Source organism: Phyllopteryx taeniolatus, chromosome 18 (assembly GCF_024500385.1).
Source record: "Phyllopteryx taeniolatus isolate TA_2022b chromosome 18, UOR_Ptae_1.2, whole genome shotgun sequence".
NCBI lineage: Eukaryota > Metazoa > Chordata > Actinopteri > Syngnathiformes > Syngnathidae > Phyllopteryx > Phyllopteryx taeniolatus.
This window is the reverse complement of record NC_084519.1, coordinates 18341745-18363710: the sequence shown is the minus strand read 5'-3', so window position 1 is coordinate 18363710 and position 21966 is coordinate 18341745. Positions and strand designations below refer to the sequence as shown.

General features: G+C 47.5%; 2 protein-coding genes across 5 annotated transcripts in view; one reads left to right on the top strand and one right to left on the bottom strand.

The window, feature by feature from the left end:
* LOC133468104 (disheveled-associated activator of morphogenesis 1-like) overlaps positions 1 to 17357 on the top strand; it is a 46124-nt gene extending 28767 nt beyond the window's left edge. For 3 of the 4 annotated variants that reach the window (XM_061753570.1, XM_061753569.1, XM_061753571.1), the window contains 23 exons: positions 3255 to 3326; positions 3545 to 3639; positions 4422 to 4755; positions 4901 to 5011; positions 5103 to 5206; positions 6137 to 6203; positions 6284 to 6401; positions 7503 to 7641; positions 8334 to 8392; positions 8467 to 8654; positions 9482 to 9742; positions 10194 to 10301; positions 10668 to 10697; positions 11104 to 11201; positions 11482 to 11566; positions 11652 to 11758; positions 12420 to 12508; positions 12579 to 12747; positions 13479 to 13586; positions 13827 to 13887; positions 13975 to 14106; positions 15724 to 15894; positions 16581 to 17357. In XM_061753570.1, the coding sequence (XP_061609554.1) occupies positions 3255 to 3326; positions 3545 to 3639; positions 4422 to 4755; positions 4901 to 5011; positions 5103 to 5206; positions 6137 to 6203; positions 6284 to 6401; positions 7503 to 7641; positions 8334 to 8392; positions 8467 to 8654; positions 9482 to 9742; positions 10194 to 10301; positions 10668 to 10697; positions 11104 to 11201; positions 11482 to 11566; positions 11652 to 11758; positions 12420 to 12508; positions 12579 to 12747; positions 13479 to 13586; positions 13827 to 13887; positions 13975 to 14106; positions 15724 to 15894; positions 16581 to 16793 (2919 nt within the window). In that variant the 3' untranslated portion in view covers positions 16794 to 17357. The remainder of the gene's footprint in view (positions 1 to 3254; positions 3327 to 3544; positions 3640 to 4421; positions 4756 to 4900; positions 5012 to 5102; positions 5207 to 6136; positions 6204 to 6283; positions 6402 to 7502; positions 7642 to 8333; positions 8393 to 8466; positions 8655 to 9481; positions 9743 to 10193; positions 10302 to 10667; positions 10698 to 11103; positions 11202 to 11481; positions 11567 to 11651; positions 11759 to 12419; positions 12509 to 12578; positions 12748 to 13478; positions 13587 to 13826; positions 13888 to 13974; positions 14107 to 15723; positions 15895 to 16580) is intronic. The other variant, XM_061753572.1, reaches the window with a different exon arrangement.
* Positions 17358 to 17630: 273 nt separating this feature from the next.
* LOC133468107 (trans-L-3-hydroxyproline dehydratase) lies at positions 17631 to 21874 on the bottom strand. The gene is made up of 6 exons (XM_061753575.1): positions 21750 to 21874; positions 19255 to 19751; positions 18698 to 18867; positions 18451 to 18573; positions 18231 to 18368; positions 17631 to 18147 (listed from the first exon to the last, which is right to left on the bottom strand). Exons 2-6 carry the CDS (start codon positions 19730 to 19732, stop codon positions 18022 to 18024), a joined length of 1035 nt encoding a protein of 344 aa, XP_061609559.1. The 5' UTR covers positions 19733 to 19751; positions 21750 to 21874; the 3' UTR covers positions 17631 to 18021.
* Positions 21875 to 21966: the final 92 nt, after the last annotated feature.

Genomic DNA, 21966 nt, shown 5'->3' with positions numbered 1-21966 from the left:
CTCTTCAATTGAAGGTGAAAGTCATCATAGCTAGGATTTTTTTTGTGGGTAATTTACAAAATATTTTGGTGGGGTTTAAAGGCAAAATCATGAAAATACTGCAGGTACATCGAGAATACACATTAGTCACATTCCAAAAGCGGAAGTCATTGCACAGATGCACGACACGCAAGCGCGGTGAAAACGTTCATGGCCGTTAAAAAGTCAAATGTTCCTTCATGTGTTCAAAAGTGGAACTGCGAGTCGAACCTTTTCAAAGTCTCAGATGAACTAAGAAATTGCACCGCAAGCTGGCGCTTCGAGGTCATCTTTGGAAAAATGTGCCACGTTTGAGACGACCGCAGAATGGCACGTGACCAGAGAGAGCCAATCATAAGCGTCGACTTCTGAAGGAGGAAGTGATGGGAAAATCCAATCCAATCAAACGTAGTGTATGAAGCGCTGCCCCCAAGAGTGAAAATGCTTGTATTGTGTTTTCACACACCTGGAAAAAACTTTAAAGTCTGTTCAGTCAGGAAGGATGTACGTCGTCATCCGCTGCAATAAATCATTCGACGCCGTTTCTGCCAATTTCAAATAACAATTTTTACAACTTTGAGGAGGAAAGCGTCAATCCGGCCCGTAAATGCGAGGCGAGACATCCGGACTTTTGACTCTAGGGAACGGGTCAAGCTGTAAAAACAGTCGGCGCCAAGTTTCCCGTCCTGTATCTTGGTAGTCTTTCATAAAATGCCCGACCTGTTTTGAATTAGAGATGGCGCTGACCTCATCGGGCCTCTCTTCTCAGGCTTCGCGAATCTCCTCCGCCTGTCGGGTTTCCGAGCACATCCCACGTGAGCGGTCGCCGCCGTTCCGCCCGCGAGGCGTCGTCTTGCTCGGCGAGGAGACGCGCTGACGTCATTGGGACGACTTTCTCCTTTTCGGCCGGAGGTGTTGATGCATTTACAGCGCAGTTCGCCTGACCGAAGTGGCGCTCGGGAATCGTGAAATTTCTAATTTACCTGGCATGGAACAACGAAGGCTTTTTTTTTTTCCCTCTCACTTTGTCTGCACAGGAAATCTTTTTTTTTTTTTTTTTTTTTTTCAGAGCCTTACGCAGACATACATATATATATATATATACACACACACACACACACGCAATGAACCCCCATTTATTGTGGGGGATACGTTGATGGAAAAAAAGAGACCATATGGTGAATATAAAAAGTCTACACACCTCTGTTCAATTGGCAGGTTTTTGGGATTAAAAAGAAAATGAGACTGACAAAATGCTTTCCTCCATAAATGTCACCCGTAGCCTGTGTGGCGCAATTGTTTAGTGTTTTTTTAAAATATTTTTGAGACGAATAATGTGGATGCACAAGTGTGCACACCCTCTTGTAAGTGAGACGCGGCTGCGTTCAGATTCAACTGGTTTTAATGAGCCGGGCCGTAAGACGGCCTCTGGTGTGTGTTCCGCGTGATCTCCTTCCATTTCATCTCGAGCATCACGGAAAAAGTATCGTGACGCGTCTCCCGCGTCCCAGATAGTGGCCTCGTTGTTGCGATATCTGCCGCCCGAAATAGCTCCACGGGACACTTTGGGAAATCGAGCTCAACAACAGAGAGAGAGAGAGAAACAGAGACTCGGCAGGAATGTGCGTTATTGCGGCGTGGGGGGGCGGCGGCGTTACCCACCTGCTCCGGAAGGGAAAAGCGACCCAAACGCATAAATGCGTCCGTCACGTGAGTTCAGCGGGAAGTCGGCGAGGAAGCGCTCGGCCGTCCGCAGCAAACTCGAAAGAAACGGGAAAGATTTGCTCGGCTTCCACCAGAGGCGGCGCCAGAGAGCCAGTTTGGCCGCCACGCGAAAAAAGAAGACGGAAACCCCGTCGAACACCTTTGCGATGAACATGAGCCATTGGGGGAGAGCTAAGCCATTGTCTTTGTGCAACGAGGGTTCCAAGTGCGCCGTGCCCGGGCTCCACAGTCTCCACTTTGCTGCGGCAACCATCGTTTGTGCCCGTGACTCGTCGTTGCGCGTTAGCGTGTCTTTTCACAGTTTAACGCCTGCGGTATTATAATACTCCGCTGTCTCCGTTTCGCTGCCGCGGCCCATTGTCTCGCTGCCCTCAGTCTCCTCTTGAATAACATTTGTCTTCTTACGGTGATCCATTTCGGTTGTTCGTTAGCAGGTCTCTTTTTTCTGTCGTTGTCCCGAGTTCCCCCAAGTAACTTTGTCACTAATGCGTTTCCAAACTCCGAAAGTAAATGAAACCGGAGTAAGTACACTCCCTACTTCCTCCGCTGAGTGTGGGAATCCATCCTCGTGTTGAAGGGTGAAACATGAACTGCTGGAGTTGCAAACAGGAAGCGACCCACCTCTTCATCTCGTCCATTAACAGACTCTCCCAGCTCCGCTTGGCACCGACGGCCGGGTCAGAAGCGCCTCCCCCGCAGTCAGACCGGCCAAAAACGCTTTATGAACTGCCGCCCAATTCGCCTGCGGCGCTGGCAGCTCGCCTCGCGTTTAATGGCGCGTGAAGTCAACCGACGGCGGGGGGCGGCGGCCTTTTCGTGGGCGGGACGAGCTCGGGGTCAAGTCTGCCTCACGGAGCGGACTTGGATCGCGGAAAGGGGAACTCAACCTTTTTTTTTTTAAATGTTGTATTCTTTTTTTTTTTTATATATAAGAATTCCTATGTTGTCATCTGTTCATCAGTCGAAACGCGTTATTCAGATTAATATCGAGTTTGTGGAATAAGAATTTTCATCCATCTCGGGGGGCCGCCGTGCGGTGCAATATCGCCCTCCGTCGCTCCAAATTAACGTCACGTCCTCTCTCGCCCTTGCGTTGTGAACGTCATGCGACCAAACCCGGACAAACGGCTAGCAGACTCCCCGCGTAGGCTGCGATAACTAGCAAACTTTTGAACCCGAACTTGTTCAAACCTTCTTGTCACCAACCCGTAGTCATCTATTCTTGCCCAAAAGCAATTTCGGGTTCACTTCCCTGGCAAACGTTCCCGTCGGGAGATTAAAACTCGGCGGGGGCCGTCCGTGTCCTCAATCCACAGTTTGAACTTGGTTTGCTAATCTTTTTCGGATTTTCTCAGGCAGCTGTGCGTCCAGCTGTGAAACCTCTCAAAAGAAAGTGGGCTGCTTAAGTGTGTCGCCCTACTTTCTGGGGCCGTACGTCGACCTTCACGCGCAGTGAAACGCTTCCCCGCTCGAGTGTCCAATGTCTCACTGTTGTTCGTGGTGTTTTCCAGGAACAAGAGGAGAACAAGAGCGCAACTAGTTGGCCAGAGTACTACATCGATCAGCTCAATTCAATGGCAGCTGTAAGTCGTAACCTCAACTTTTTTGCAAAACAGCTCGTAAAATAGCACACTGCAGTCGGTTTGAGGTTTCGTACCATTGCCCCCGTTTTACCCAAAAGCTTGTCCTTCCTTTCTTGTTAAGGTGATGTCATTTTTCCAAGATCTGAGTTAGGGATGATCATAAGAATCCATTTCTGAGTGTGTCGTGACTTGCGTCCGTCTCCATGTTTGCGGCACAGCGAAAGACGCTTCTCGCTCTGGAGAAGGAGGACGAGGAGGAGAGGAACAAAACCATCGAGAGCTTGAAGACTGCTCTCAGGACTCAACCTATGAGGTGATCACGTGTGCAGTCTTTTCACTTCCTTCGTATTCGGCAACTGGAACTCAACCGTTTACTGCCACCGACGTATATATCCGTCGAGTACGTTTTTCAACTGCCAGGTGTGAAATAAACCACTGTATTTTCCTCGCTCCGGAATTGAGATCAGCGCAGCTTTTGAGTAGAAGATCATGATTAGTGAATCTTGGCTTGTCACATTGATTATGAGGGCGTGTTTCATAGTTATCAATGCCTTTAAAAGCCCTTTCCCAGTCTTGTTATTGTTGTTTTATAGTTTGAGGTGTCACAAAAGCAAAAAACTATATATTAGCGCGCCAAAGTCGGTGTTCTGCTGGACATGTTTCTTGTCACAGAAACCAACCTACGTTCTAAGAAGGGACAACGAGAAGAACAAAAGAAAAGTGAAAGAAGAGAGTCCACTCTTTCTTTCGGAGGGTTCGGTGCTTGTTGTCGCAGACCACGATATTCTGTGGGTCTTGAAAGATGCGTCGAAATGTCGAAATGCTCCAAGATGGCTGGGATGGAAAGCTCACAATAATCAAGTCCTACTTTTCCAAGCTGGTGGTAATATTCAAGGGATTAAAGTCCAAAGTTTAAGAAGACAAGAAAGTCCTGTTTTAAAAAGTGAATTAGAAAAATACCACTCTATTCTAAAATTACAATATTACAATTGTATTCTCCCCAAAATGTGACTTTTTTTTGTGTAAAGTCGGACTTTTTATTCATGCTGGGATGTCAGATTTACGTGAAATGTCGCAATCTTTATTTCCCCAAAGGTTCGTGACGCGCTTCATCGACCTGGACGGCCTGACGTGCATCCTCAACTTCCTGAAGAGCATGGACTACGAGACCACCGAGTCGCAGATCCACACGTCGCTGATCGGCTGCGTCAAGGCGCTGATGAACAACTCGCAAGGCCGCGCCCACGTGCTGGCGCACGCCGAGAGCATCAACGTCATCGCCCGCAGCCTGGCCACCGACAACGTCAAGACCAAGGTGGCCGTGCTGGAGATCATGGGCGCCGTGTGCCTGGTGCCCGGCGGCCACAGGAAGATCCTGGAGGCCGTGCTGCACTACCAGCGCTTCGCCTGCGAGAGGACACGCTTTCAGGTCACGCTCAATTCAAGTTCACCTGCAAAGCTTACGCTGGAGGGATTTTAGGGTCAGGCTTGGGGTTGCGTTTCCGTTTCGCCCTGTCGCTAACCTTTCTGTGAGCGGTGTCGATTTAACGCCTGCAACGACCTGTCGCCCACAGACGCTTATAAACGATCTGGACCGGAGTACGGGCCGCTACAGAGACGAGGTCAACCTGAAAACGGCCATCATGTCCTTTATAAACGCCGTGCTGAGTCAAGGCGCAGGGGAGGTGACCACGAGCGTTTAGTCCGCCTTCGCACTTGACGCTTCCTCGCAGCGGAAAGTCGTTAACTCGCCATCTTCTTTGTTGGTCCGTTCAGACGAGTCTGGAGTTCCGTATCCACCTGCGATACGAGTTTCTGATGCTGGGCATCCAACCCGTCATCGATAAGCTGCGTTCTCACGAGAACGCCACGTTAGACAGGTGAGCGCAAAACCAGACTGACGGCACGAGAAGGAGAAATCGCTGAATGATGCACAATTTGGCTCAACGTTGAATTCTGTACTCCTCACGTCAAATCCATGCTGACTTTCCATCTTGCAACAAGAATTGCCCAAATGCTCACATGCTAACTGTAGCTATGCTAACATATAGCTAAATAGCAACCCGAGAATGGAAAGCAAAATCTCCTCCATCGGCCGAACGAATAGAAGTTGAAAGACAAAACGTCCGATGATGTTAGTTCATGAAATGATTTCGCTCTTTGAGATCCGACCGGAAACGGAAGCTTTCGAGCCGGCCGGGACCCGAAACGGAAGCGTTCTGCGCAGTGTCGACGTGTCAATTGAGACGCGCGGATCCGGTCAATTTTCCAAAATCAAATCAAATAAATGAACACGCGAATTGCAATACATCAGAAATTATATAAATTGGTCTTTCTTTCTCTGCGGCCCGGTAACAAAGGCCTCACGGCCCGGTACCGGTCCGCGGACCGCTGGTTTGGGGGATGTAAAAAAAAAAAAAAATGTCCTGATATTGATGTTGGAATGGTTTGAATCAGTTGAGAAACACGGAAGGATGAGGCAAAATTGTAAGAATTTCTCCATTCGTTTGAGGATTTGTTCCATTTCCTTTTTATTTGGGCATTTTGAAGTGAAAACAAATTTGTCAAACGTCTCAAATGAGCTGAACGTGTTGAACTTGAAACGGTTTGAAAAATGTGACGACTTGAAGTCGAGGAATATGGCAGGAGGAGTTCAATTGGGACAGTGTCGCCATCCAAAGTGACTACCCTGCTGCTAATTCAAGTTCACTTTGATCCTCCTTTTTATTTGGAAGCTCGTTCCACCTTTCACAGCCCAAACAGAGAAAATGCCCTTTTGTCTCCCGCTTTGACATTGATCCTCTGTTCAGGCATTTAGACTACTTCGAGATGCTGCGGAACGACGACGAGCTGGCTCTGTCGAAGCGTTTTGAGTCGGTGAGCGAATCGGGCGCTCGTCCGCCGGCGCCGTTTGCCCTTTCGAACGCGATACAGTGACTCGAGTCCTCTCTTTCCAGGTACATATCGACACCAAAAGTGCCACCCAAGTGTTTGAGCTCATCCGCAAGAAGATGAACCACACGGACGCATATCCGCACTTTATGTCCGTCCTCCATCACTGCCTCCTGATGCCGCGTAGGTGTTTGCTGCCGGTCACTGAAACTGAAACTGAAACTGAAACTGAAACTATCACGCCCTTTATTTGTTGCTCCCAGTTAGTTTTCTGTTAAACTGACACGTAAAACAAAAGAGAATTCAACAATGTATATTTAAACACAAAAATGAACCACGCAATTTTTAAAACAAAAAAAAACAAAACAAAAATATATATATATATATATTATTATTATTTATTATTATTTTTTTGGGGGGGTTTGTGTCGAAGCGGCATACTTTGTTGAGTAAAGAGGATCGTCGTAACTTTGATGAAGGCGGCCTTAAAAGGGTCTTCCGCGTTGGCGTCCCTGCTTGAAGTCATGAAGTCATGATGTCATGATGTCATGATGTCATGATGTCATGATGTCATGTGTTTGGCACCCGCAGAAGCCAAACTATCGAGAACCGAAGGAGCGCCTGTCAGCAGACGCTCGTGGACATTTTGCCGTCGCTGTGCGAACAATTCACATCGCCAACTTGCAAATGAAAACTGCTGTCCCATTTTCTCCAGCCGGCCAGTTGCACATCACATGTCGACAAACACACTGGCATTCACACCTACGGACAATTTAGTCTCCTTCCCATCCTTAACGCATCCCACAATGCAGCTCGAGAACGAGTGAGCAACCGAAACGCAACGTATGCCGTGGTGCATTGCGCCAATAGAGGAAAAGAAAGAAGTTTCCAGGTTTGATGTTTGGCCCCGAGACGAAGTCACGAGCTGTGACGTGAAAATCTCTGGAACGTAAGGCAGAGCGCTGATTCTCCAAAAAAAAAAAAAAAGCACTGCCTAAGTACACACTTCAGTTCTATTGAACGTTTAAGTGTTTCAAAACATTTGGATTCGAGGCGAAGCGTTCGCAAGCCGACGTCGTGATTATGCGACTGCGACGAAGTCTTGAACGGCGTTCTCAAGTAGCGCTCATTGGACTGATGTGTGAACTCTAGAAACTTAACGATACAAAAAGCCTACATAGTGATTAGGAAGTAGGGAGTGAGCGAAGGATCGGCTTTGAGCGGAGCGTCTAATTCCTAAGCATCCCTCGGCAGCGCTGAGCTTCGGAGTTTGTGTGTGCGCAGACAAGAGGAGCGGCAACACGGTGCAGTACTGGCTGCTCCTGGATCGCATCGTCCAGCAGATGGTGCTGCAGAACGACAAGGACCCCGATCCCGACGTCGCGCCGCTGGAGAATTTCAACGTGAAAAATGTAGTGCGCATGTGAGTGCTCCCGCTTTTTAGTCTCGGCTCAGGCTGGGAGGTTTTGGCCTCCGAATCGAATCTCCGACTTTTTTTTTCTCTTCACCAAAAATGGAATGGCGGTCGACGACCCGATCGCCTTCCATCGGGCTCCTTTTGTGTCATTTGCAAAGAAAAAAACGTTCAAAGGCTTCCGCTCGTGTTATCTGTTTCTTATCGGGAATTAAAGTCGCTCATCGCTTTAAAAAAAAAAAGAATAATAATAATAAAAAATAGGCGCTGCCGCCAGTTGGGTTGGGGAAAAAAATGCTCAATTTAGAAGCATTGACTGTGCTGTTGTAAACTAGCGTCACTCTGTTTGCATGTGCAACAATTAAATCAATGAATCGACTATTTTGATCATCGATTAATCGAGGAGAGACCTTGTTTGAATTAAAATAGTCAAATCTCAGCCTCTTATCGGAAAATATTCAGATTTCTATAGTCCGTGAAAACATTTTCTTTTGAGTTTTGGAAAACAATGTTGCCGATTTCTTTCTTTCTTTCTTTCTTTCTTTATTGTTGGCCGTTGAGGGCGGAACCTGTAACGCAATTCTAATCAATTTCGAGGACAAAAATAATAGTCTGTTTAATCTCTGACAAAAATAATGGTCATGCATTTTCTGCTGTCAATTTGATTCAAATGAGGAAAATTCTGATTTCGTCTCATTCAGGTTGGTCAACGAGAACGAGGTGAAACAGTGGAAGGAGCAGGCGGAAAAGATGCGAAAAGGTGAGTGCGGCCGGCGCCGACGCCGACGGCGGCCCGGCGCGGCCACGCGGCTCACCGCCGACTTTGCCGTCCAGAGCACCACGAGCTGCAGCAGAAGCTGGAGAAGAAGGAGCGCGAGTGCGACGCCAAGACGCAGGAGAAGGACGACATGATGCAGACGCTCAACAAGATGAAGGAGAAGCTGGAGAAGGAGAGCGGCGAGCACAAGAACGTCAAGCAGCAATTGGCCGAGCTCACCGCGCGCCTCCACCAGCTCAGCGTCGTACGTGCCGCGCGCCGCCTTGCAGACAAGAGACAACGTTTCAGATGCATACGAGCGCCGCGTGGTGCTAGTGAGCTCAACTCAATTGGTTCACTTCACAATTCTTCAAAAAGTGCTTTCGAGTTGACGCTAACTGTCAAACTAAACCTCAAACAAAGGCAATTACAGCGGAGCTCGCTCGGCACGGGCCGGATCGCAAATATTGGAAATCTGCCAATCATTTGCACCCTTTAGAGTTGCATTTTATTTAAAAATAAATAAATAAATGAATGAATAAATGTTTTGAATAAGTGGGGATAAACTGCCAATTGAGTGTTTTCAGGGTTGGGCCACCCACAAAAAACAATCTGGGCAAATATGTGAATCCGCGGGTGCTGAACGGTGAGTGTGCGAGGGGCCACTATTTCAAACAAAGTCCGCTCGTTTAATTCTCGTGGGAAACGCCATAGATGGGCCAACGAAGAGCAGCTAAGTGGCGCTGTTAGAACACTTTCAGCAACTGATATTTGAACGCAATCGGTGCAGTAACACATGCAGACGGACAATTTCACAAGCATGTTTTTTTTGTTCTATGTGAAAAAAGACAGCAGCTTACAAAGTCACTTGCAGTAGTTGCGAAACCGAAACTGTTCGTCTGCATGACCGCATCGTCACACAAGGAACCGCGAGCAATTCATCATCATGCACAAACTGTTTAGTTCTTTACATTCTCTTCATTTATGTCATTAATTAATAATTGAACACAAAATGTGAGATACAAGAAAGCAACAATTCCAATAATCAATTATCGTGTCCATCCCTAACGACATCGAATTGCCTTCCCGCAGCGACAAACCACCGTCGTGCCCGGCGGCCCCCCCTTCGCCCCCGGCGGCCCCGCGCCCCCTCCGCCGCCGCTGTCCTTCTCGGGCCCGTGCCCGCCGCCTCCGGGTGGCGCGCCGCCTCCCCCGCCGCCTCCTCCGCCCCCGCCGCCGGGCGGCCCTCCGCCCCCGCCGCCCGGGGCCCCGCTGGGACCCTCCATGCAGAAGAAGAACATCCCCCAGCCCGGCAACCCGCTGAAGTCCTTCAACTGGTCCAAGTTGGCTGAGGTGAGGATGGCGCAGATCAATCATGCAAACGGGAAAATAGCCATCGCCGTATCATAGTCATCCAAATAAACATTCGACAAATATAAATAAACATCAACATATCATCATGCGTCGGTACCCTGATTGTTATTGTCGTACTTTTCATTTCATGATTTAGTGCATTTCAAAACGGCTAATACAATTCTTAGCTAACAGCAGTTTGAAAAACGAAAGACAGTATTTCAAAGAGCGAGATTTCCGACGCAAGCGATGAAAGGAGTCGAGCGGTGGACCGACGCAAGCGTCGAGCTCAGGGAAACGATTTCGAACGCTAATGAAGTCAAAAAGTGTCTCATTATAATATTCGATGGTGATCGGCAAAATCATTTCGAGGTTTCGGGAGATGCCAAATGTTTTTGCAATATTCTCGCCTGGGCTCCTTTTCATTCGAATGTTGCTTTTTCCCGTGCAGAATAAACTGGAAGGCACCGTTTGGATGGAGGTGGACGACGCCAAGGTTTTCAAAATTCTCGACCTGGAGGACATCGAGAAGACCTTCTCCGCCTATCAGAGACAGCAGGTGCTCGGCCCGTTTCGTCTCGTTCCGGGGCGGCCGTGCGAAAAATCCATTCTTCTTCTTTTGGGATGGAAACGCGCGCGCGTGTGTGATTTGCTCAGCGGCGGTTAGCGTTTGTTTTTGTCGCGTAGCCCGAATATGTTCATCGGCACACTTGGCGAGTCTTGAGGAATGTGCCCGGGAGGATTATTTTTGCAAGTGCGGAACGATGGTCGTCACGCACGCTCACGTCTCCGCTCGAGTGCCGAATGAGCTTTTGATTTATTCGCCGGTCGTGCGTGGGTGCGTGCGTGATGTCGTCACGTGACTCGCTCGAGTCCTTCTAACGAATGCTTATACGTCTTCCCATGCTTCCCGGCGGCACTTTAGGACTTCTTTACGATCAATAACAGCAAACAGGTGAGTGCGCCAACACTCCGGTCGTCTCACAGCCTGGAAAGTTTTAGACTTTTTACTCGCTTGCCAGTTTGTTAGACACACCAAATGTTCCTCGTTTTTTAAATGACCAGTCGCACAAAAAATATATGTATGTGTGCGCATGTGTGTGTATATATATATATATATATATATATATATAAAATATGAAGGGAGTACAATTTTTTATGCGAATACGACATCCAGTATGAGCTGCTATTGTGAAAAAGTCAACTTGAAGCACATAGAGGAGGAAGGTGTACCTAATATATTGGCATGTTTCGCTCCACTTTCTTGTGAGTTTTTCCTGCCTGGTATCGGCAGCTGATGTTGTGCGCGCGTCAGAAAAGACGGCATGTTCAACTGGTGCGTTGGCCTTTGTGCCTGGCAGAAAGAGTCGGAGGACGACACGCCGAGCTCCAGGAAGGTGAAGGAGCTGTCGGTGATCGACGGCCGTCGAGCGCAGAACTGCAACATCCTCCTCTCGAGGTACGACGTCGTCACAATCGGTCCGCTGTCATTTACTCACCTGCGAGACGGTTCCGCGCGAAAACGACCGTGTGGCGTCGGCTTTGGCTAACGGGGCTTAATGCAAAACACCATAGATGGGCTAACAAATAGCTCTGAGGTGTCATGAGCCTTGAAGACCCGACACTGTACAATATCAGAGAGGGCTATTTTTCAGAGTGAGTTCAAAATGGAGTCAATAACAAGGCCATTATTTGAGTGTGTGTGTGTGGTTAACGAACGGATGCGTGGTGCGCGGCAGGCTCAAGCTGTCCAACGGCGAAATCAAGAGGGCCATCCTCACCATGGACGAGCAGGAGGACCTCCCGAAAGACATGCTGGAGCAGGTGTCGCAATCTTCAGTCGCGGTTGCCCGCCGTCTTGTGTCGCGAGGCCGAATTGCACCAAATTGGACCTCCTCCCCTTTTTTAGTTGCTGAAATTTGTGCCGGAGAAGAGCGACGTGGACCTCCTGGAGGAGCACAAGCACGAGCTGGACCGCATGGCCAAACCTGACCGCTTCCTCTACGAGATGAGCAGGTACGCATGTGTTTACGCAAAATAAACAACTCATTATTTCAGGACACACAGTCATATATATATATATATATAAAAATAAATCATAAATACATTTCAACTAAGCAATTACATGGTTCGATTCGTGCAAAAAAAAAAAAAAAAAAAAAGGACCAAACTTGATAACGGGCTGGTTTAAAATAGGAAAGAAAAAAAAGGATATTTCACAAATTCTTTATTGTAAAAAAATATCAAATATAAGATCATGTAAATGCTAGGCGGGCTGGTTTAAAATGTGGAAGATTATGTATATTTTAGTAAGAAAATATTTCATGCAAATTTTGAATTGTTACAACTACTTTAAGTAGAATTCATTTTAAAAATTAAATGTGTATGTAATTGTTTGACTTTTAATATTTCTAATCAATTGAGAAAATATGAAACAATAAATGAATGAAAAAGTAAATGCATTGAAAGCAATGTTGGGAAAACGCTTCAATGAATGCAACGAATATTCCAGGACTCTTGATAATGTAAATGCTGGGTGATGCATTTGACATCATAATAATTCATGCTCATTTTTCAATTGTATTCTTGAGCATTCATTTCATTATATGGACCAATCATTTCTTTCAAATATTTACAATTATTTATTTTCAAACCTGTTTCAATGCCGCTCGTCCAGAATAAACCACTACCAGCAGAGACTGCAGTCTTTGCACTTCAAAAAGAAGTTTGCGGAGAGGATTGCCGAGATCAAACCCAAAGTGGAAGGTGAGCCGTCGCGTCGCCCGGAGCCGACTTTGAACCCTGACGCTGACGCCGTTTGTCTCGCTGCCCGCAGCGCTGACCAAGGCTTCCGAAGAGGTTTTGCACAGCAGGAACCTGAAGCAGCTCTTGGAGGTGGTGCTGGCCTTCGGCAACTACATGAACAAGGGCCAGAGGGGGAACGCTTACGGCTTTAAGGTGTCGTCGCTCAACAAGATCGCCGACACCAAATCCAGCATCGACAAGTAAGAAGAGCTGCGATGTCACGCGTTTTCACCTCGCGAAGTGCAATCAATTTAGATGACATTTCCGATATTTCATATTCATTCATGCAAAATGTGCGCACGGTAAATCTGTTCAGTCAAATGTGACCGTGTCTCCAAAATGGATTTTAGATTTCTATTCATTCAACAAAAATGGTGGTCATCTTGAAACTGTACATGCTATGAACGGGTATCTTTTTTTGTTTTGGTTTTCTTGTTTTATAACAAGAAATATAATAAAAAAATGAGAAACAAATAATTTGAACACAACAGCAGCCCTATTTCAAGTCTTTCAGCCTTCATTTCTCATGTCATCTTTATAATTTAGAATCAATTTCCATCCATTGAAGCTGGTCTCATTCTGCTGAATGTGTTCAAGAGGGAGCTCGAAAGGCGTTTTCAGCGCAGAAATTGCGAATTACGGGGTCACGGGAACGCTCCAAACGGCAGAATGGCCAAAATTGTGCATTTTGATGAGACGAGAGCGGTCGACGTCGCCAGCGCATTCGCACCGGCGAGAACCCGTACCCGCAATGTAACCAACCGGACGCCTTTTCGTGGCTGAGGGGAATTGGACATCACGTTGTTTGAAAATATCTCGAGTGCATCATTTTATACAGACGATGGATTTGAGAATGTTTTTCGATGGGCTCAGAATGGAAAATGAACCGTATGTGCCGCCGTGCCCTTACCACGCATTTGCCCATTGGCAGGAACATCAATCTGCTGCACTACTTGATCACCATCCTGGAGAAGAAATACCCCAAAGTGCTCAAGTTTCAGGCGGACCTGCCGAGTGTGCCTGAAGCAGCCAAAGTCAAGTAGGTGGACCCTCGGAAAAGCCGTCGCTTGGTGGATTTCTTTGCTTTGTGTCTCGAGCTTCAGATACACGCCGCCGCTCGAATTTTCGCTATTCGTGGTCCGGTCGCTAACCCGCCGCTGTGTTGTACAAGGGGACTGCGTTACGCGCTCGGTCACGTTACAAATTCAACTCTTGTCAAGCTACCACTATATTAGTAATTCACATGAACTGCTTGAATTTGTTCACAACTCGCTTCCAGCATGACGGAGCTGGAGAAAGACGTCGGCAACCTGCGGAGCGGCCTGGAAAGCGTGGAGAGCGTACGTCGCCGATTCAAGTTGGAGGAGCGTTCGCTCTTTGTTCAGCGCATCACTAACAGTTTGGTTGGTTTGCCCTCGACCCGCCAGGAGCTGGACTACCAGAAGAAGCGACCGCAGGAGCTGGGTGACAAGTTTGTGTCTGTGGTGAGCCAGTTTATCACCGTGGCCAGCTTCAGCTTTTCAGATGTGGAGGACTCGCTGACAGAGGCCAAAGACTTGGTGAGACCGGCTCCCTTTTTCCGACTCGGGGTCGCCGTCGTAGCATTTACCGCCGACGCAAAACCATATACAATCGCTAAATGAATACACTCCCAAAATGGCTAATTATCGATGCTGTCATTGATGCAAACGGTAGGACGCGTCGCTAGCCTCAGCCGTCCGCGACCACGCAAAATTTCCCAAAAGCAAACGATGATATCGTCTTCACAAACTCATTCTTAAGGTCTTCAAGGCACGAGTGATGCACTAAATAAAACAATGAGTCGCACTGGCTGTGCAGTTTAATTGCCGCACGTTTTCCACAGAACGAGGCGGCGGCGGCGGAATTTTACGACACTTCTCGGACGGTTGAGCGTTCAAGAGCGTTGACAGATTTTTTTTCTCAAGCTATTTTCAACACTTTGATGCATAAAAATAATAAGACGACAGAGATTCAATTCATGAAAAGAATTTTGCGATGGAACATATTTGGACGTACGAGGTTTCCGCTGACATGATGTCTGCAGTACATATAGGCTCACTATGTATATTATTATTATTATTATTAATATATCTATTCTGTTAAAGAAAAAAAAATCCTAATGAAATGAAATAATTGGCTACATTTAGAACTAGCAAAAGCGTTAGACCCAAATGGGGGCTCACTATTTGGCAAGCTTTAGGTTCGTCGCTTCGCTCTTTAGCTCGTTACTCACCTGCAGAAAACCCAATGCGAGCACGGGAGACGAGAATTGGAAGCCGGAGCTTCAGAACTGTGAGCCGAGGCCAACATGGTAACCACTAAACGTGGTGCTGCCCCAACAATTGTGTCCACAAGTGAATACGGGAGGGGAGAGCTTCGTTCTACTGGGTTTCCGCCTGACGCCTTCAATGCGTTGATCTCGTTCTCTTTTCCCACAAGACAAAGAGCACAAACAGAAGCGTGCTCGAACCTCTCACAAGAATCGAAGCCGGGGACCAGATCTGGTGTTCACGGCTGCGTCGCGTTAGACACAGCTGCATCTCGAACGCAAAAGAGCATTTTTAACAAGAGTCGGGCCTCCATTAGGCCTTTACAAGTGGAAACCTGAGCACGTTGTCCTGACGCTTGATTTACTCGCTGCTTTATTGACGAGGAGGTTTTTTGTTTTTTTTTTATCTCGAGCGTTTCCGCTCATGCTTGCACTACGCTGACCCGCGTGGCGAGCCGGTCACATGGCAACCATTAAGTCTCTGTGAATCATTTACGTTGGCCCATGGCGAAAGGTTTGAGTTTTTTGCAGCGGTCCGCAGGACAGCACACAAATGAAAAAGGCCTTCTCACAGCTCCCCCTAAACCTCGTCCATTAGTTTGTGAGTCTTTGATGCTATGAGAGCTCAGCACATCCTCCCATCTGGTTGTGCTTCTTGTTAACCTGCTGTGAAAAGTAGCTAACAAAAACGTCGCCTCCATTTGGACTCTGCGAGTGGTCTCTGGCCTCGACTGCAATCAGTCGCCGGTCAAACCGTGACTGCGCGCTGGCTTCAAAGTGCGCCCTGGTCTCATTTCAAAAGCTCGAGACCTCTGTAAAACGGCCGTCCCGCTGCTGGGTCCGCTAATCCCCGAGGGGCGCCCCCATCTCCCCTTTCCTCCCGCAGTTCCTGAAGGCCGTAAAGCACTTTGGCGAAGATGCCAGCAAGATGCAGCCCGACGAGTTCTTCGGCATCTTTGACCAGTTCTTGCAGTCGTTCGGCGAGGCGCAGCAGGACAACGAGAACATGCGGCGGCGCAAGGAGGAGGAGGAGCGCAGGGCCAAAATGGAAGCGCAGGTAACATTCATGGACTGTCTCTCAAGTAGTGTATGGTGGGGGAGGTCCTCGGTTTACAAAGAAGTTCGTGCAACACCACTCCTTTTCTACTGTAACACCAAGCAATTTTGACATTCATGTTGCGTATACTGTAAAAATATGTGTACTGTATTGTGAGCCTTGCGGAACGCCACCAGTTTTCTACTGTAACGGCTATAATGTCAAAATCTGTGGCTCTATTATGGAGCCTTGTGGAACGCCACCAGTGTCTATCTACAGGGGACCTTGGTTAACGACAATCATTTCTAGGGCAATAATCATCAAAACAATCCAGTCAAGCAGTACTGCATGTTCCCGACACACTATTAAGCATTCTAATATGTGATAATTATCTAAATACATTGTTCCTTTTCCCATCAGGAAGGTCGTAACTATCATGAGCTCAGTTCAGAGTTGCTGTCATTCACACACGCTGAGCTAAACTATGTTGCTAACCAGTAAAATGAGTTTCAAGCTTGGTCTTGGAACAAATGAAATTCATAAGTAAAGTTACCACTGAATATAGTTGCTGTGGGGTGAGATTTTTTTTGAATGTAAAATACACGCATTGTCTCAGTAACGGTTGCGTAAACACCTTTTCAAGACCATCTTTAGCATTTTAGCAGACAGTGACGTGCGTCCATGTTTTTACGTCTGATGTCGCGCAGCTCAAAGAGCAGCGGGAGAAGGAGCGCAAGGCGCGCAAGGCCAAGGCCAACGGCGAGGACGACGGCGGCGAGTTCGACGACCTGGTGTCCGCGCTGCGCTCGGGCGAGGTGTTCGACAAGGACCTGTCCAAGATGAAGCGCAACCGCAAACGCATCAACAGCCAGAACTCGGACGGCGGGCGCGAGCGGCCGGTCACCAAGCTCAACTTCTAGGATGTTGTTGTCCGCTCACTGCTACCTACCCTTCTAGAGGTTTGCTTCCCCCCCCCACCACCGACTTCCTTTCATGATTAACAAAGACCCTGTTTGATAGGATCTGCGGAGTTGTTGTTTTTTTTTGTACATGCGAAACCTTCCTCCGAACAGGACGAAGCTTCCCTTCAAGGACTACAAAAGCGAGGCCATTTTGTACAAATTCACAGGTGGAGAGACTATCCCTCATCAGAGCTTTAACTACACGCAAAAGTAGCCATGAAGCGGCGGCTTTTTGTCTTTTTTAAACCATTTGACACGTGTGCAGCATTTCTATATATATATAATATCAGATCACCGTTTGTTAAGAGCTGGCCTTAACTGTTGGATTTTTACGTCAAGTCGGTACTCTTCCAGGGCTGGGCCTAAAACGTCCAAGCAATTTGAGCGTGGACACTTATGTCGTAGATGACAGACGATATAATGTGCATTTAAGGAAAAAAAACAGTGCGTGCTTGTTACACATATAAAGCTGGAGTTACTATATGCTTAAAATGCCAATAAAACCATACCCAACCAAGTCAATATTTTGTATTTATTCCTTGAAGTGACTGCAGTGAAACGCATTTATCTGCACATTGTCCCCGCAGCCCCAAAATTTTACTTCTGCCCATCCATTTTCAACACCGCCTATCCCGGCGGACTACACCCTGAACTGGTCGCCGGGCGCACACAGACACGGACAACCTTTCGCACTCACATTCACAGCGTCACCGAGTGGGAACTGAACCCGCGGCGAGTGTACCGCGACACCAGCAGTGACCAAAATTTGACTTTTTATGGAAAAACACATTTAACTGAAGAGCAATGTTTTGATATTTTATTGGTATTACACACATTTGTAGGGGGGAAAAAAATCATGAACGGAAACCTGGAGATCATTATGCCATTTCCATCTTCTTCCACTTTTTCAGGTATGCATTTATAAATGTATGTCTTTTTTCATATAAATGGGAGAAACATGTTTTATCGTGTACCAGCAAGCACCGTGACTCTTATTCGGTGCGCTGAGTTACAGCGCCATCTAGTGGCCAGTGAGAGTACTTGGTTTTTTTTCAGCATAGAGGAGAATTTTCTCAACCCTTTTTATTTCAAGATGTAAACGTCCTCAAATATAGCGCCTATTGCTGTAATATGAACATCGAGTTATATATTTGTGTTTAAAGTAATGATAAGTAGTAGGCGACGCTCACTTGAGCACAAAGCCGTGTTTCAGCTGGTCCTCGGTCTCCTGCACGAAACACGAAACTCCCGTGTAAAAAGCTCTGCCGGCCACCTCCACCACCACCGCCTTGAAGTCTCCACACGTGGTCTCCTAAAGAGGTGGGGTGGGGGAGGACGGGGGGGATGCTCCAGGACAGCATAACAACAAACAAACCGTATTTGCAAAGCAGATACCTCCACAGCTTTGCCGGTGAACTGCGATCCCGTGGCTCCGCTCTGGAAAGTCCTGGACTGGTTCAACCGGATCAGACCCTTGTGGTACTGGAGGGCCACTCGCGCCGTCACGCCAGATCCGGTTGGGCTGCGGTCCACCTTGAACCAGCACGTTGTACAACTAAGTATCGCGCCCGAAAGTACCTTTGCTCAAGTCCCGACCGACTCTGTCGCAGGTGACCTGAGCTTCGGCGAAGACGCAGACGTTGGCGGTGGCGTCCGAGGAGAAGCGCTCTTTGCCGTCGGTGAGGATGGTGCCGTACAGGAAGGCCAGGTCGTCGCTCAGCGGGTGCCGCAGCTTCACCTTCAAGGGGCGATAACGCGGTTTCAACAATAACAACGGTTAACTTCCGAGGTTTTTTTTGTTTTCTTTTCCCCAGTTCGTGTTTTATGACTCATTTCCACCGAGCTCTCTACGTCGAGCGAACCCGCGATTCGACGGCTCTGGTGACGGCCGTGGCCGCGTCCGCCAGATCTCTGGTCCTGGACTCCCTCACGTCCAGGCCGAAGCGCCGCGCGTCCACGAAGGCGTAAAAGGCTCCTCCGTAGCTGATGTCCACCGTCACGTCGCCGAAGCCCTCCACTGCCACCGTCACGTCTGTGAGAGCATTTATATATATATATATATTTATATCCCTCATCTCATCCCGTAATTACTTTATTTTTGCAACTTATAATAAAAAAGAAAATAGTAAAAAATTTTACTTGCACTTTAAATGAATGCATTAAATCATGACTTAATCATAATTAAAATTAACTTTTACAAATTTGAATCTGGTCTAACAAGCATTTACATTATCAAGAGTCCTGTAACATTTATTGCATGAATTTTTCCTAATATTGGTTAAATGTATAATTATTCCTTTTTGAAATGAATTTATCACGAAATAATTATCAAACATATGAGTAAAATGCCAACATTTGTACAGTTAACCATTACTTTCTTAATATTAGAAATGTTAATGAGGAAAGTGACATCACCCACCCGTGGCGAAGACGAACGCCGGCACGCTGAGGAACCTCACCGTGCCCGTCTTCCCGTCGGCGTACTCCACGAAGGCCCTGACCAGGCCGCACGGGCAGTGGATGTTGACGGGCGTCTCGGGCGAGCGCGGCTCCTTCACCAGGCCGTAGTCGATGGCGAAACGCCCCAGGGCCACCACGGCGTGCCCGCACATGGTGCTGTAGCCCTCGTTGTGCACGAACAGCACGCCCACGTCGGCGTCGGGCAGCTCGCTGGGCACCAGCAAGGCGCCGTACATGTCGCAGTGGCCCCGCGGCTCCAGCATCAGCGCCCGCCGCAGGTGGTCCAGGCGCTCGCGCGCGTAACGCCGCTTGGCCAGCAGCGTGCCACCTTCGACCGGCGGGTAGCCGCTCACGATGATGCGCAGAGGCTCGCCACCCGTGTGCATGTCCACCACCGACAGCTCGGCGCCCTCGTGGGGCGGGAGCTGCACGTCCATCGCTGCCCTGATCAGCAAACTTGACATATCCATATTACTATTTTTGTCATGCAATGACGGAATGCAAAAAATATTTTTACACGTACAGTAAATAAACATTTACAAAGAACAAAATGTGCAAAGTGCATTTCTTTCAAAGTGCTTTACTATGACAGTGAGGAGGCGTGGCCAAAAATACATGCATAAAAATGAAGACGACAAAATGTACAGTGCTGTGAAAAAGTATTATTTGTAAACAAAACAACCATCATGAAATCATGCATTTTGAATTTGATCATGTTAGTACATAACAGTATTGGCCCCCTTCTCATATTCGCATATTTTTGCATCGTTTCCCCACTTTGTTGATGATCAAACCGAATGTCAAGACAAAAATAACCCGTGAGCTAAAAATGCTGTTTGGAAATGGCGATTTCAATCATTACTATTGTTTCCCTTAATAAATGAAATCACCATTTTAAAAAGAGCATTTTAAGTTCCCTTGGGTTATATTTATATTTAAGTGGAGAAACTATGCAAAAAGAAAAGAATACTGTGTCACGGCACTGTATAGTAATGATCAAATTCAAAAGGCAACATTTCAAATGGTTGTTTTGTTTACAAATAATCAAACTGAAATAGCATGCAAAAAAAAGACATTTTATGTTTGAATGCCAAAAACATTCATATATATGATTGAAGCCATTTTCTTTGCTTTTTCGACAGGAAGGTATCGAAAATGTTTTGGCAAACTATAAGAATGTCTATTTCAGGATGTTGAGTCGCGCTAGTTTAGGGGGTATGGCAACGTGCCCCCAAAAAGATTTGGCGCTAAGTCGAGCCATGTTTGTCCCGCAACGCAACCGTAGCGTCTCAAACTAAGCACACTTGTCGTCCGCGACTGCTGCAAGCTCGTCAAAGTGCAGATCCACGGATCCACGGATCCGCGGTGGGTTCAGCGCAGGCAGAGGCCCGGCCTCAGGATGTCGGGTTTTTTTTTTGGGAACGACTCCAGCCAGAATGCAGTTGTTTCAGACGTTCCGTGTCGGTCGCGGTGATCAATTGTACGCGTGACCTTTGACTTGCTCTCAAAGAACCTTTCACGTGAGACTATTTTGAGATGGCAACTGGAAAGACGGCTGTGTCAGTGATTCTTTGGGAGCATCTCGCATATCAATGGAGTTTGATTTCTCCCACCTGCTCTTTCTTGCCTCGATTTTGTTCCAGTTCGCGGCATTTGACACCGTTCAGGTCTGCAAGATTGGGAATATGCTTGGCGAGCTCTTTTTCCGGGATGTCCGAAAAAACCTTGTTGGCCTCCCCTCCTCCATCGTAGGCGGCTGACTTTCTTTTTGGCCTACGTCGCTCTTCGGGGTCATTCTGCGACAGCTCGAACGGACTTTCCCTGTCTCACTTCCTCGGCTGCTTTGTCCAGGACTTGGGCGGAACCTCTGTTTGTTTTGCGCTTGTACGCACACGGGTCATGATGCCCATTCCTGAACTGCATGGTCTGAAACGCTTTTGCTTTTCCATAGATGGTGTGATGTCGTCGCTCGACTGCCGTGTGGGTTCGCCGTGCTGATCCGCTGTGCTCCGGATCCCGCGTGGGAGGTAGGAGATGAAGAGATTTGCAATCAAAGTATTTTGGAGCTCGCCTGTTGTCCCCTCGACCTCCTTCAAACGTCCCGCGGAAAGTAACGGTGGGCTCTCTAGCGCCTCCTACTGGAGCAAAGTTTATTGCATCACTATCACCAGTCACGCATAACTACTCCTACCACGTGGCGTTTACCCTTCGGATTCAGCGAAATGGACTTTTCTCCCTAAACATATTTTGTTACGTGTACTATTTTTTGAATGGTTATTTTCTCAGCCACAACGCGTGGCTCAACTTGCCCCTGAGCTCGTTTTTGTTGTTGTTTTTCCTCGTTTCTTTGGACATTTCACATCGGATTGATGTAATGTAATGTAATTCGCAACCAAATCAACAAGCTTCACTGCGCCTTCAGCAATAATTCGAAGATTAAAAATGTACGTTTACCTGCTCGATTCGCCTTTAACACGCGTGGTTGTTCTGTTTTCTTCGTCGTCGGTTGCTGCCACTGTGGCGGCGGCAGGCAGGTCAACTTGGAGGCGCGTTGCTGCCCCCGAGCGGCGCCAGGGAGGTATGACATTTCACCCTCAAAAGTTTGGGAACGTTTGCAACAAAATTCAGATCATCATCCAAAAAATTCGTACTCTTTAAAATTGAATTAAGA

Coding starts and splice junctions, on each gene's coding strand:
- LOC133468107 (XM_061753575.1), bottom strand. CDS start 19,732: ATGGACGTGCAGCTCCCGCCCCACGAGGGCGCCGAGCTGTCGGTGGTG. Junction 18,574..18,697: donor CCAGAGCCGTCGAATCGCGG/GTTCGCTCGACG, acceptor CGCCCCTTGAAG/GTGAAGCTGCGGCACCCGCT. Junction 18,369..18,450: donor GCGTCTTCGCCGAAGCTCAG/GTCACCTGCGAC, acceptor TGCTGGTTCAAG/GTGGACCGCAGCCCAACCGG.